This window comes from Sceloporus occidentalis, unplaced genomic scaffold (assembly GCF_023333645.1).
Source record: "Sceloporus occidentalis isolate IW3139 unplaced genomic scaffold, rSceOcc1.0.p SCAF_1, whole genome shotgun sequence".
Taxonomy (NCBI): Eukaryota; Metazoa; Chordata; class Lepidosauria; order Squamata; family Phrynosomatidae; genus Sceloporus; species Sceloporus occidentalis.
Genome location: NW_028316981.1, coordinates 236,738,355 through 236,752,888, shown reverse-complemented (window position 1 = coordinate 236,752,888; position 14,534 = coordinate 236,738,355). Strand labels below are relative to the sequence as shown.

The 14,534-nt window shown below is 40.1% G+C and overlaps 1 protein-coding gene across 1 annotated transcript in view; it reads left to right on the top strand.

Annotated features, from left to right (window-relative positions):
* The window catches only part of LOC149323645 (Krueppel-like factor 9), a 29,835-nt gene extending 15,550 nt beyond the window's left edge, over positions 1-14,285 (top strand). The window contains exon 2 of the mRNA XM_089490554.1: positions 8,903-14,285. Coding sequence (XP_089346680.1) covers positions 8,903-9,132 — 230 coding nt within the window. The 3' untranslated portion in view covers positions 9,133-14,285. The remainder of the gene's footprint in view (positions 1-8,902) is intronic.
* Positions 14,286-14,534: the final 249 nt, after the last annotated feature.

The window sequence follows — 14,534 nt, the reverse complement described above, 5'->3', positions numbered from 1 at the left end:
CATCCAGTGAGTTTTCATGGCTGAGTATGCCATTAATAAACTTGACAGCTGCCTGTATTTCTCATTCCAGAACCCATTATTACCCCAAGATCATGTGGGAAGAGAAGGCTCGTAGCTGGGTGCTTCTCACAATGAGAAATGGAGGTTGTCTCTAATGGGTGAATACTGTATGTGGTAAAACTCAATGGAAAGAAATATATAAACTAGAATAACATGACACAAACACCTGATAGAATTTATGAGGGCATATAGAGGACAATATTACTGTAGTAGAATCTACCCAACCTGATGTCTTACCACTTCACAAAAATACACTAAGGTACAGAACAGTTGTAGCAATGACAGGGCTGCTGGACTGCTTTATCCCTTATTTTCTTAAAATCATAGATTATTCTTCCTCCCCTTCTAAGAAGTGGAGAATTCACTTCCCACAGGGCATCACATGGGACCTTATGTTTCCTATATTGTGATGGCATTCATTTGATTCTTCTCCCACATTGCACCTGACCCATCTAACTACTGTACAAATAATTAGATTAATATTGTTTTGGTAGTAATTATCTCTGTGATTTGGTTATGGGTAGGTTAGGTAGCTCATAGTATATCACCACCATAACACTCCACTGTTCTCTGTCTCAAACTTTTATTTCGAATACCCTTGACATAAGAATAACTCTACTACTTGATATGAAACCCTGCACTGTTAAATATATTAATGAGCTCCAAAACTGTTTCTTATGCCCCTTCCATCCCATTTTAGACCTGAGCAATATTAAACACTCCTCCCAGATAGAGGCTTCCCCAGTCTGGCAACCTTCAGATGTGTTGGAATTAGGGTTGCCATAAGTCAGGACCTCCAAACCGGGACAAATGTAGGGCAAATGTAGGACAACCTTTTCAAATGTAGGGCACATTTTATAAAAATGGAGGACATGCGGAAAAAATTGATGCTTTTTAAAAATGTTAATATAAATGCATGTTTCTTAGGCATGATCAAAATGGAGGACATTTGGGCATTATTCCTAGTCAGATGGCAGAAATGGACTTCCTTTTCTGCCCAAACCACCCCCCTCCATTTCAAAACACACACAACAGCACATTTGGGCACTTCCCATGGCTTTACTTAACATGGCCTCTTGCACAGTTCAGAGGCTTATTCCATAATCAAACCCCTTGAGTTTAACACTTAGCATGGTTTAACATGGCTATGCATATTGAACATGTCAAGGTGGTTTCACAAGAAGTGGATTTGCCGTTTCAGGTTTCTTGCACCAACTCTACTTCTCAGAAGTGTGTACTTAGTCAAGGGACTTTGATTTTTTTTCACTGCACATGAGTTTGTAAAAATCAGAGCAGCTAACATTGGCCATGCCTGAGAGGCTTGCTGATATCAATATCACCATCACCATCATCACCATCATTGTCACAACAAGGGAGACTTGTTAGCATTAAAAGCACAAAAAATACACCAAAACCACACTTTGGAAGGTGACACTCTCTCAACTTCAGAAGCTGACTCAAATCACATCATCACCACACTATCCTTGTGGAAGCAAGGGACAATTGTTAGCATTAAAAGCATCAAAAATACACAGAAAAGGCACTTTAAAATGCACTTTAAAAATACAGTTTAAAAAATACAGCTTAAAAATGCACTTTAAAAATACAGTTTAAAAAACACATACAGTACTATCTCCTTCTCCTTCTCCTTCTCCTCCTCTTCATCCTCCTCCTCCTCCTCCTCGCTGGCACCAAAAAAGGGCAAAGGAAATGGCCCTTTCCTTTCCCCTCTGGCTGCAGCCCAGCCCAAGAGAGGAGGAACTCCTCCTCCTGAGTCTGGCTGGCCAATGGGGGCAGACTGGGGCTGGAACAGCCCCGCCCCCTGCCAGCCCTCACAGGCTCAGGCCTGGAGGACCCAGCCTGAGGAGGAGGAAGTCCTCCTCATTAGCCCTGCGCGCAGCTCTGCAAGGGCCAGCAAAGGCAACCTCATCCACCCGGGACAAGGAGGAAACCGTGCAGGGACGCCCCCTAGTGGTCAAAACCCGGGATTGTCCCGCCCCCAGCCGGCTTATGGCAACCCTAGTTGGAATAGAACTGATCATCAACAGCCAAGCTGGCCATTACTGGCTGTGGATGGTGAGAGTTGTTCTCAAATACCTCTAGGTTTGGGGAAGGCTTATCTAAGAGATAGATTTGTTGATTTCTTTGGCATGGTGTGGGGAGTTTGTGGTTCTGTCAATGTTGTTGGGTTCAACTTTCATCTTCCCTGACTATTGGGCTATGCTGGAAAGTCACTGGCTCCACACTGGCTTTTAAGAGTTGGTAAATGAATTCTATATAGTATAGTCCTTTTCTTGTCTATGTACAAAGTAGAGGATCAAATGCATCAGTCTCTTTATGATCACCCTCACCCATACTTTTGTCAACAAGGTCATATATTCCAAATTGGTATTGTTGGAGCTATCTGTGCCTAAGCAGTAGTCGGTCTAAATCAGTAGTTTTCATCCTTTGATCCTCTGGATGTTTTGGACTTCCACATCCCTTAAGCCTCAGTTAGGATAGCCAATAATGGTCAACCACTCCTGGCAGATCACATATCTTTCAGGACAACAGCAATTTACATCTCCCTTGTCCCTTTCCTAGGACTTTGATTCTTTAATAAACAAGGTCTAACAGTGTTACCATTGTGCTTGTTTCCATGCAGCAGATACTGGAAACTTTATAGAAGTGAAGGACATTCAAAATACTGGTGCCACCATCACAATGTTCACAAGAGTGACAAAAAAATTGGAACCATACAAGATAGAAACTGGACATCTAGAAAGCAATAGTTGGGGATTTTGGTCTTGAAACTATTGTGTATATGCTATCAGCTCATTTAAAACCTGATTCAATCTTGTTTGTGTTTTAACTGAAGTTGCATTTACAGTACCACTGAACAATGCTTTGGCTTCATGCAAGTTTCCACTATGTTTGCTATTACTAACAAGGTGAGGCTATGGATAGGCACTTCTAATCTCAGTATTTTATCTTGAGCCTCATTCCCACTACCTTTTAAACCGGATCGCAATTTGGTTTGAACTGGTTCAAAATACCCTGGTTGTCACGTAAATCAAATCGCTGAAGCGATTCAGTGAGGGGGCCACACGCTAGACCCATTTAACCTGCGTCTTTTTGACATTGATGTTTTCCACGTCTTTTTGGGTAAATCGATTCTGCGCAAGTGTGAACCAGATGCAATCAGAATCGATTTAAATTTGCCCTTCAGCAGGCTGGAGCAGGTCCATTTTGAACAGATTCATTTGTGAATGTGAACCACAAATGGGCTATTTTGCAGGGGGGAAATGTGACTGGGGCAAATGTAATGGGAACCACGCTCCACTGTTGAATCGATCTATCAATTCGGATCACAAACTGCTTTTTTTTTGTAAGTGGGAATGAGGCCTTGGTTAATTCTAGCAGAGACGAGGGCTTACAATTTGTAAAGCCATTGTCCTGGTGTGCTTCATTGTGTTGTTTCCATCAAGAATAGGAGTGGACAACTAGGGCTCACCAGACATTTGTTGTTGGATTGCATCTCTTGATATCGTTCACTGTTGTCATTATAGTACGACTGTATTAACTAGAGTAGATGGAAGTTGCAATCCAACAATATCTAGAGGAACACAGATTGTCCACCTCTGATCAGGACCAGTTTTTTCTTTGGTCTTTCAACTTCCCATTTAATTACCAGTTATTCTTACATTGACTATTAGATAATTAGTGATTACTCTCATATCTTTGTACATAAAAAAATTGGATTAAAAAATACTAAATCATTATAAAGGTACATGTAAGCAGCCGAAGCCTTAGAAAATGTAAATGGTCCCTTGAAATACAGTCAGCCCTCCATAGCCACAGATTTTTTATCCATGGAGTCAATCATCCACAATTTGGAAATATTCCAAAAAGATACAAATTCCAAAAATCAAACTTTGATTTTGCAATTTTATATCAGAGATAGTATTTTACTATCCATTGCATTTAATGGGACTTGAGCACCTACAGATTTTTGTATCCACTGGTGGGCCTGGGACCAAACCCTAGCAGGTAACAAGGGACCACTGTACTTAGTGGACTAGGAAAGTTTTATAGCTTTTTGGAAGCAGCAGCAACACCAGGGCATAACTCTGGGAAGAGGCTCCACAGTTTTCTGCATTTGTTGAAATTTAAAATGCCAGACCTCAAGTTTATTGTATGGAAAGAGCAGACAACAAGACTGTCTGCATCTTAATTAGTGCATAGACTGATATGACAAAGCTGTAGTTGCTTTACAGTTAGTTTCAACTACAAGTAGCAACTATGGCCTAGTTTGAGTGTAACGCTGAAACTACCATAAACATAACTCCCCTATGTAAGTTTAAACAAGACAGTTACTGGTACTGTAAGCAAAGTTAGCTAGGATTGTGACTCTTGTCACTATTGCCAAGAATCTGGTTGGCAATCAAGAACTGGCATCTATACCTACTATGTACTGCATTCATGAGACTTCCATAAGGGAGCATAAAAGCATCAATATCCATTTGTATTGACATCACTGGCTGATAACAGTCTGCAAGTCTGCTATAGTATTTTGATTCCTACTAATTACAACTTTCATTCTGGTTTAGTTTTAGAAAAACAAGTTTCTAGGCCATAGGATTCTGAAACTGTATTTGAGAATATGCAGTCATCTAGCCAATCAACTGTCAATTGTCCTACTGCTAGCCCCAACTAAAGTCAATCTATTGAATTAATGGAATTTACCTACTTGTTGATTCACCAGTCAACAGCTGACTTAGTTGGTCTGCTCAACCCACAGCTAACTAATGGGATTTAGGGCATCTGAATCCTTGTAAATGCATAGAATCTGTTGCACCCATGATCACTCCCACTCCACGCTGCCATACCTGCCATCAAAAGATGCAGCTCCATATAGCCCTCGTTTTAAACAAACTGGATAGGGAAGCCTATTTATTCTGAAATTTTGTACATACACTACAGTGCTGAAAGGACTCTGGAAGTGCACAAGGGGCTGCAGACTGCCTCATACATTTTCCCTGCCTGTTTGACTTACATGCAAACATCAGTTTCATGAAAAGTGATGCGCAGTTTGTGCACATGTGCATAATTTGAATTGTACAGAGCTCGTGAAAGGTACAGGTTTTTTGCTCTACAACTTCCAGAATTCATGTACCCATGCTTGGCTGAGGTTTATGTGAGTTGTAGTCCAAAATCTGTAACTTTGTGAAGCTTGTGTTGGATATAACTTATTTTGCTCTGTGTATATGTGTGTATGTGCCTTCAAGCTACCTCTTGACTTATGGCAACCCCATGAATTTCATAGAGTTTTTGTAGGCAAGTAATACTCAAAGATGAATATGCCAGTTCCTTCCTCTGAAATATAAACTACAGCAACTGGTATTTGTAGGTGCTCCCATGCAAGTGCTAACCAGGACTGACCCTGCTTAGCTTCCAAGATCACATGGGATCTGGTACCTTCAGGGTCTTTAGGCCCATGTTACAAATCACTTGCCTTTCAACAAAGATTGGATGTTTCAGACTCGAAGTATACTCTAAGTATGTACAGTCCCTTTCTGTAGGTTCTGTTTGCTTTAACCTAGAGACTGACGTTTTATGTTAAAATCTTGTTATGTCTGTTGGATTTGAAAGGACTGGAAGCCACGTGTGGCTATGAATATGTTGCAGATTATACCATCCTCACAGATCTGTAATGTGAATGTTAATGTCTCTGCGAGCAGTCTGTAGGAGTAAAGCTAGTTCTTAATGGTTGTTTACTCAGAGTAAATGGCTTTGATAGCATATGTCATTAGTTATCTGAATTTTGCTTTGAGAATGTTGGGTTTTGACTTTTAGTCACATCAGTCCTTGTTGAAGCTTCGAAGGAGATTGGTTAGCAGTTACATTTTCTTGATCAAATCAGCCGAAGTGGTAGATAGAGCAGATGTATTTTTCTTTATTTATTTAGAATGTGGGTTCTTTTTACACTCATTCCTCAAAGCTACAGTTGAGTCTATTAAAATGCCATGTGTGAGAGTCTTAGCAGGCACATAGATACAAAAATAATTAATCACATCTTACAAGCTGCTGGTGCCAGTGAAAAAGAAAAGGGGAAAGAAAACTGACACAGGTTTGTAGAGATGATTCATAGAAAACTGAACTGTCCTTGTTCTTACTCCTTGGCTTCTCATGCCACATGGCAACTGTCCAGGTGAAACAGTCTGAAGATCTTAATAGCAAAAGATCCTCTGACCAACATTCCAGTCTACTTCTGCATTTAGCAACAACAACAACAACAACAAAACCCCATTCATCTTTGGCAGTGATTGTGGAAAATATCTTCTCTGTTTAGGTGAGCACCTAAACCATTAAAAGTCAATAGGACATGAAAGGATTTAGATGGCTTGGCTTTCCAAGTAGCTGACACACACAAGAGGTCTACTCAATTAACTTTCCATCCTCCTGAGTAATCTGTTGTATGATAAGAGGCCTTCTCTGATTCATTCAATGTTTGCCATTGATGATGAGAATTATGATGGTTTGAAATATACATGTCCACTGCTCATGTTGTCTAGGGGATTCTGGGATCTGTAGTCCTTCCCTCCAATGCTGTTCTAAGCATTGAATTTATCTGTACCATACATGCAGCACACCCGCACTGTACATGGTCTTGCCATATGCAGACTTGAGGTCACGTTAATAGTGAGCCCAAATATAGTGAATGGGGTGTGCGCTAATGGCGCACACCGTGCTATGTGCTGCGGCACCGCACCCCATTCAAATGAAGGGGCCTTAATCATTCATGGAATTTGCCTATACGGAGGGGGGGTCCAGAATGGATCCCTCGCATAAGGCAAGGGTGCACAGTATTTCAGAGAGCAATTCTGTGCATCTTTGTGTTAAAGTTCCTATGTGTTAAATGGGGTTCATCATCAGATGGACAATTGTAGGACTGCAGCTTTAGAGCTTCAGTTTATATTTCTTTACATCAGCTTGATACTACTAGTACATAAGAATGCACAGTTAAATTCCATTGAGATATAAATGGTCCATGACTCTGCTGGATTGTGGCCTAATTGTTAAAATCAAAGACATTGATCTAACTGATATGGAATGGTAGATCATATGGTCGCCTATATTGATTGACTAATCTGAACTGGAAAGCTAACTTTGCAGTTTTCTAAATGCACCCAGAATTTTTAAAAGCTGGAAAAATTCCTGCATTGCTCCCCGGCTTTTGTGATCCCCCACTGGAGAGGCTAGCATGCCTCCCTTCTTGTCCTTTAATCAGCAGGTGAACACTTTTTTATTCAACTTCTTTGCACATGTGGTCACTATGTAAACCCTAAATGTAGGGATTATGAATACAAAGCCGTCTTGAATGTGTGACTCTCAGGATGGATTTTTAACTACCCAACTGGATACTAGCCAACAACAACAATAGCAGCAAGATGATGATGATGATGATGATGATGGTGATGATGATGATGATGATGATGATGATGATACATTTAAACAGATTAAATACAGTCAGCCCTTGGGAGCCACGGGGGATCTGCTCTGGACCTCCCACGGATACCAAAATCCGCAGATGCTCAAGTCCACACTGACCTCAACGGTGGCGTGTGTATGCAGCCACACTGGCATTAGGGACAAAGATTCTGGCACCAGTTTTTAAAATTTAAAAAGGAGCTTAGGTAACCTAATCCATGGGTAAAATTGGAAAGATGTGGAACTGCTTTAAATACAGTTGCCAGAATATTTGTCCCTAATGGTGGCATGGCTATGTGCCTGCACCACCATTGGGGACAACGTGGGCTTGCCGACTGCGGATACTGCAATCTGCAGGTGGCATGTCCACAGATACCGAGGGCTGATTATATGAGGATGAGGATGATGACAGTAATGACCATGATGATTAGATGAAAGATTAAGTTGTTAAACTGATAGTGCTGTACAAATTTATGACAATTTTGTTCAGGATGAGTTAGTCTACATTTTTTGTGAATTATCTGTGTCTACATTTTGTCTGGCATCCTATTAGTGACATAAAATAACTAAATACCCATCAAGAATAAGTTCTCAGTGGGATCTTTGATGTCTTTTCTTCATGCTATGCTAACATAGCACCACCCATAACTTTCCAGGTTAAAGGATGGCAAATTTGTTTGAAGGTATCGCTTTTGGTATTTCTTCTTATAGGAAATTTCTGCAGTTGTTCTGCTGCTATTAAGGCTAAAAGAATTAATTAATCCAATCAATTTGTTCTGTACAGATTAAAAGCCATGGCTGAATACAGAAGAGCAACAGAGCCAGTGGCTTTAAATATTGGATAAAAGTTTGGCTGCTCAGTATCTTACAAAGCAGGAAACCTCTCTGCATTGAGGATTCCAGAAAGCTATAGTTAAACCTATTGCCAGAATTGGGCAAACTACCCTGTTGTATAGTTCCATGGCAGTTTGCATGTCTCTCATCTATATTTATGCAAGAGATGTTCCCAGAGCTTGGGAAAAGTCACTCCATCCAGCCTGACTAGTGAACATGCTGCCTGGGAGAATCTGGGAACTATAGTGCCCCACCTCGCATAAAAGAAAGAAGACTGTAACCAGCCCAAGCTCTGGGTTTTCCTGCTGATGGCACTGGTTTAGTAGAATCTGAAACCTTGATATTGACAAGACATTTTGCAATAAGTAAACAGCCAAAAATGGCCTGAGTTACTTCCATGACAGCAATCGTTGACTTCCCTCAAAATATTATCTGCACTGATATACTTGTGTTCAGTGTTCAAACTTCTAATCAATCAAATGCTAGCCTTACCGCTTATATCTCTGCTTCTTTTAATTCTCTGCTTCTCCCTTTCCAGGTGAACGCCCATTCCCTTGCACTTGGCCAGATTGCCTTAAAAAGTTTTCGCGCTCTGATGAGTTAACACGGCACTACCGAACCCACACTGGGGAGAAGCAGTTCCGATGTCCACTCTGTGAGAAGCGGTTCATGAGGAGTGACCACCTGACAAAGCATGCCCGTCGCCATACTGAATTCCACCCCAGCATGATCAAGCGATCTAAAAAGGCCAGCTCTGCCTCCTTTTGAAGGAATGACTGGCGGAGATGGAGGGGGAGACCACCACCATCAAAGGGGGCATAACTGATCAGCACAAATATGTCTGTCACTGTACAGTGATATTCCCCCTACTTGCATTTTTAAAGCACATGTAGCTGGATGTTTAAAAACAAAAGGTTTAATATTTTGTCCCATCTACCCCTACTATGCTACCAACAACAGTCTTAAATCAGTGGCTGCTGGGTGGGAGTGGGGAGGGGGGAAAGACTGTGGGGATCAGCAGAAATAATGCAACTTTTTTATATATATAGTTTAAAGAATCAACACTGGTGTATATATGTCTGACTGGGTGGTTTGACCTGTGACACCACAGTAGTGATTCCAAGCTCTTTGTGATTGCTGTGTCATGGACTTGTTTTGTTGACTAATGTAATGCTGCTTGTATTTAAAAGAAAAACAAAACAAAAAAAGTTTAGGAAAACCACTTTCCAACACACGTAAGTATTTCTTGAGGTTTTTTTTTTTAAAAAAAAAGCTCCATAGCACATCCTTAGAAGAAGGTTCGCTTCTCTTTCTCAATGATCCATTCTATTCAAGACTGTTAAAGGGTAAAAAAAACCATTACATCTGTTGTTGTTATTAGTGAATTGGTATACAAAACTAATGAAAGAAGAATGAAGCTGAAATTTATACTCAGGAAGACCTGTTTGGTACAACCAGGTCTTTTGATGGTTGTTGTTTTTTAAAAAAAGCTAAACTTTTGAGTATAAGCTGCTCCTTTTTTCCCTGGTGAAAATTACTAAACAAAAAAGGAAAACAAGAAATAAGCTGGTATCATACATATGTGGTTTGGTTTTTGGCTTGCTATTGGGAAAAAATAACAACACTGCAACAAGCCACTGTAAAGAATGTGGCAGAAATATGAGATCATAATATTTTCCTTCTTTCAGCTGTTCTTAGATTTTCATCTGAAAAGCGTATACCGTACTGTACTATATGAATACCACTAACAGTGCTTTATTCTGCTGTATTTTGTTGGAATGAATGCATAACAGCAGCTACCATCTTGATAAGCTACCACTTTTGTAAAGGTTTTTTCCTTATGACTGACTGTCTCTCTCTCTCTCTCAATGGTGCATTCTTTTCATCTACTTGCCAGATTCCTGTATCAGCCAACGGGAAATATGTGCATTTGTGGTGGGAACAGATATCTTCCCCCCACCCACAAAATAGTCTCTGCTCAATCAGAGACAACTACAACTCATTTTTAAAAACTTTTCAACAGACTTCTACCTTTTCATAAGTTGCAGCTGTTGTACAGAGAATGAGGGTGGGGGGGAATCAACAACAATAACAACAACAATGAGGTAATTAAAACTACCACGCGGGAGGTATGTTGAAATATTTCTTTACAACACAAGCCTTGCCCTGATGTACTGTGCAATCTCATTCTGTGTGGCAGGCTTGATATAGTTAATGATAATGGCAATATTTCACCTGCTTATATGCTCAGGTTTGCTCTTTCAAACAGGAGCAAACACATCATTGGGGGGAAATCTTTTGCGTCTAGCCAAACTGTCATCTTTGTTAATGTTAAAAGCATGAACCTTACAGAGGTTGTAGTCATGGACTTTCCCTCCCCCATCTCTTGTAATGGTGGAGCATTATGTTTACAGACACCCACCCCATCAACCCCAGAAATGTTCTCCTGGTTGTATGTTCTTTACTCCTCCTTCGCATGAAGGAAGACAAGGTGCAACTGTTCTGTATATAGGGCTAAATTGATCTCTGAGATAATCACATTGCAGATAGTGGGATTATATCAGGATCAATTTGCCCCATCATTGTAAAGATCTGTACATATACAACTCTTGTAAAGTACACCTGCAATGACAGTATCTTCTTTGTTTCACCTGATAAAAAGCTAGCTTCCTAGAAAAAAATAAAACAACATCTCAGAGAGTAGAGTATTCTACAATTGTCTGTGGCTTCCAGCACTAGAACTCAGTATGCATCTAGCATTTTTACCTGTGTGGTTCATTATAAAATCTGTCTATGCGAAGAGAACGGCTTCTAAATAAAGGTGTTAGGGGCAAAGAACAATCTATGGCATTTTAAAAGCAAAAAGGGATGAGTTTTCTTCAGTGAAGACATGTCAGGAAACCAAGCACACTTTCTACCTCCGTTTCAGCTTTTGAAACGTTTGTTTTATGATAAAACCAAAATTAATTTCTGGTGTCCAAAATAAGTTGTAGGGACGTTTGTTCTTCCTTATAAAAAATAGGTAGCCTGGCTATTTCTATCGCTCTTGTGTAAAAAGTATTCTGCTTTACCAGTACTGTTAATGCTGCCTTGTGTGTTAGGGTGAGGACCTTGAGGTAGGCCAGCAACTCACAAAGTCGTATCGTTCCAACTGTCCTCCCCTGCTATACAAGACCAACTTGTCAGAGCCTAGATTCCTTTGGAAGTCTTGCTAATTCAACTAGAACAATACTGTTGCTCTGATATAGGACAAGTGCAGTATTAGCTATCTAGAGTCTGGATGCTGAGTGTTGTTATTTCATAAGGCAAGCCACAGGCACAGTGAACGACACCTCCTTAACAAATAATTAGGTCAGATGGGAGACTGAGACACATGAGAAAATGAGGTGTAGTGGCATAGTGGTTAGGGCACTAGCCTGCATTCCTGAGGGAGATGATTTCCACACTGCGTGGTCACCTCCACCCCCAGCCGGGGGCTATCACCTGGCCTCTCAGGTTAGAAGGTCCAAGGAGGCCCAGTAGTTCCATCCATGTGGTTCCCTTGTATACTGTAGGCTATAGGAATTGCTTTGCCTTAACCAGACCAGCCAAACAGCCAGAAATAACACTCTGCTGTGCCCTAAAAATGCATTTACGCACAGCCTGTAAGCAGAATATAATTTTTTTAAAAATCACATGAATTGTTCCTCTCTTAAAAAAACATTCTTAATGTGCAAAGGCTATCATAGAATGTATAAACTTAATGTTTAGGTTTATTCTCTTAATAGATCTTCCATTTTAAAAAAATTCCAAAAACAGCCAAAAAAAAAATTCCAAAAACCATTTAACATTCAAATTTGTGAACTCTTGATCCGCCTTCCCATAACCTGGAGCCCAACTTCTATCATTCCCAGCTAAAAGGCTGGCTGGAGATTATAGGAGTTGCAGTTCAACATACCCAGAGAGTACCAGAATGTGAGAGAAAATATGCTCTTAATTGTCACTATAGTGAGGTGCGCATGACCACTCTGCTTATGGTGGTAGTACAGTACTTGTTTTTAGTGCAGCCATCAGTTTGTGGTGAATAGTTGTCTTACTTGTAGTTTAACATCTGTGTCTTCACACTAAGGTGTGTGGCTGGTTTTGCTAGCATTATACAAGTCAGACAGCTCCTTCAGTACAAGGAGCCTTCGTGGCTCTCTTGGTGCATGATGGAAGGAGAACTACCACTATCAGTGAAGCCATCATGTGCACCAGTCCTTGGCCACAGAGTGACATTGGACTGCTTCCTATGTTACTTTAAGCAGATATGGGTGTGCATAACTAGGTCTTAAAGGGCTGCTATATGTGTTTGGTGGCAAGTATCATGTTGGGAACATAGCATGGAAAGGTAACTTTTCTGGACTGTAACTCTCATAATCCCCCACTCAGTATGACCACTGTATAGATGGGGGATTCTGGAAGTTAGGGTCTACAAAATAACTTGGAAAAGTAACTGTTCAAACACTTAGTACATCTACATTGTAGAAATAATGCAGTTCATCACCACTTTAACTGCTATAGCTACATCCTATGGAATTTTGGGGTTTGTAGTTTTACAAGGTCTTTAGCCTTCTTTGCCAAAGAGTGCTGGTGCTTCACAAATCTACACATCCCACTTTCTGTAGGATGGAGCCATGGCAGTTAAAAGTGGTGTCAAACTGCATTTTTTCTACAGTGTAGATGCATGCTCTGTTTGGGAATTTTGGATGCCACTTCTTTTGTGTGAAAGCAATTCAGGGGATAAAATAATTATTTTTCAGGAAAGAAATGATAGCTGGGATGGTACTAAACTCTTCCTCACTATCTTTTACTGAAGCTGAGTTAAGCAGAGGAATGTGGCTGCAATGGACTGGAAGGGAAATCAATCAGCAAGGCTGTAATCCTGCTGCTTCTGTCATACAAGTTGTTCTGTCTCCTCATTGCTTTGCAGCGGAAAAATGGTGGCAAGGGTTTCCAGGCCCAAACATGTATATAGACCCAGATGTATTCATGGAAATGTTATGGGAAAAGTAGCGTACATGCCTGTGCCCCAAGAAGAGATATGTATATAGGACAAGTCTCAAGGAGGGTCATGACTCTACTCTTAGAAGCAGAAGACTGTTTCTTTGGCTGTAATTCTCAAGACACTTACTTGAAGGCAGGTTTCACTGAATTTGGGAGACTTGCTTTCAAATAAGCATGATTAGTATTGAAGTGTAAACCATGCTTCTTAGGGGTCTTCCAAAAGTAACATCAAAAGCTGCCCAAAGTTTATTAACTACTACTACTAACAACAACAAAATCAAGATAAAGTAAGATGTGTTTGTCTCTTGTTGTAAAAACAGTCTATGGGTTTTACATGCAAACTTCAAAATGTGGTAAAAAAATCAGCTGTAATCTTTTTAAGAAAAAGTAGTGTTGGAAGGGACTGTTTGCAAATGTTGAGAAGAAAGAAAGATCAAGCTCTCTGCAAACACACTTGCCACATTACTTTGAAAATTCTTTAAAGAGTGCTGATGTGAAGGCGGCTCCTCTCCTCAGTTCTGAAAGACCTTCCTAGAGAAGCCATGGCTTTAAAACTATAGCTATACAACATCTTTTGTGAACAATTCTGATGACTTCTATATAGGTTTCTTTTCTGTTTGGTGATGGACTTACTGTAGCCCAGTATGCACCAGAACTTCAAATGCTCTTCAAATGCTGTTTTATGACAGATTAACAAATCTGTAACACTGTAAAAACCAACCTTTACAAGTTTAATCCATTTTATTTTTGTACAGTATTCGTATCCTTTCTAAGTTATTTTGCTGTCCTGTTTTGTAAATCACATGAAATTGTAAAAAAGAAAAAAGTAGGCATAGGTGTTTTTGTACATATGTATATACATTGTCCAAATAATAATAAAAAATAATAAAAACAAACATGACATTGCTTGGGATGATTTGTGACACTGTGTGATGGCACAACATTTCACTACGGTAAGACCCATGATCTCCACTTTGGCAAGAATAGTCCTGCTTTGGGACAGGGATATTTATGATTAATACTCTCCCCCTTTTTCAGCAGTGTTTAAAATGTCCCAGTTTCTTTCTCTGCCTCCTACTTTGCCCCTTTATTATCCTCAGTTTATTTTAACTAGTGTAAATGGAGTTCAGAGTGCTATAGTAGAA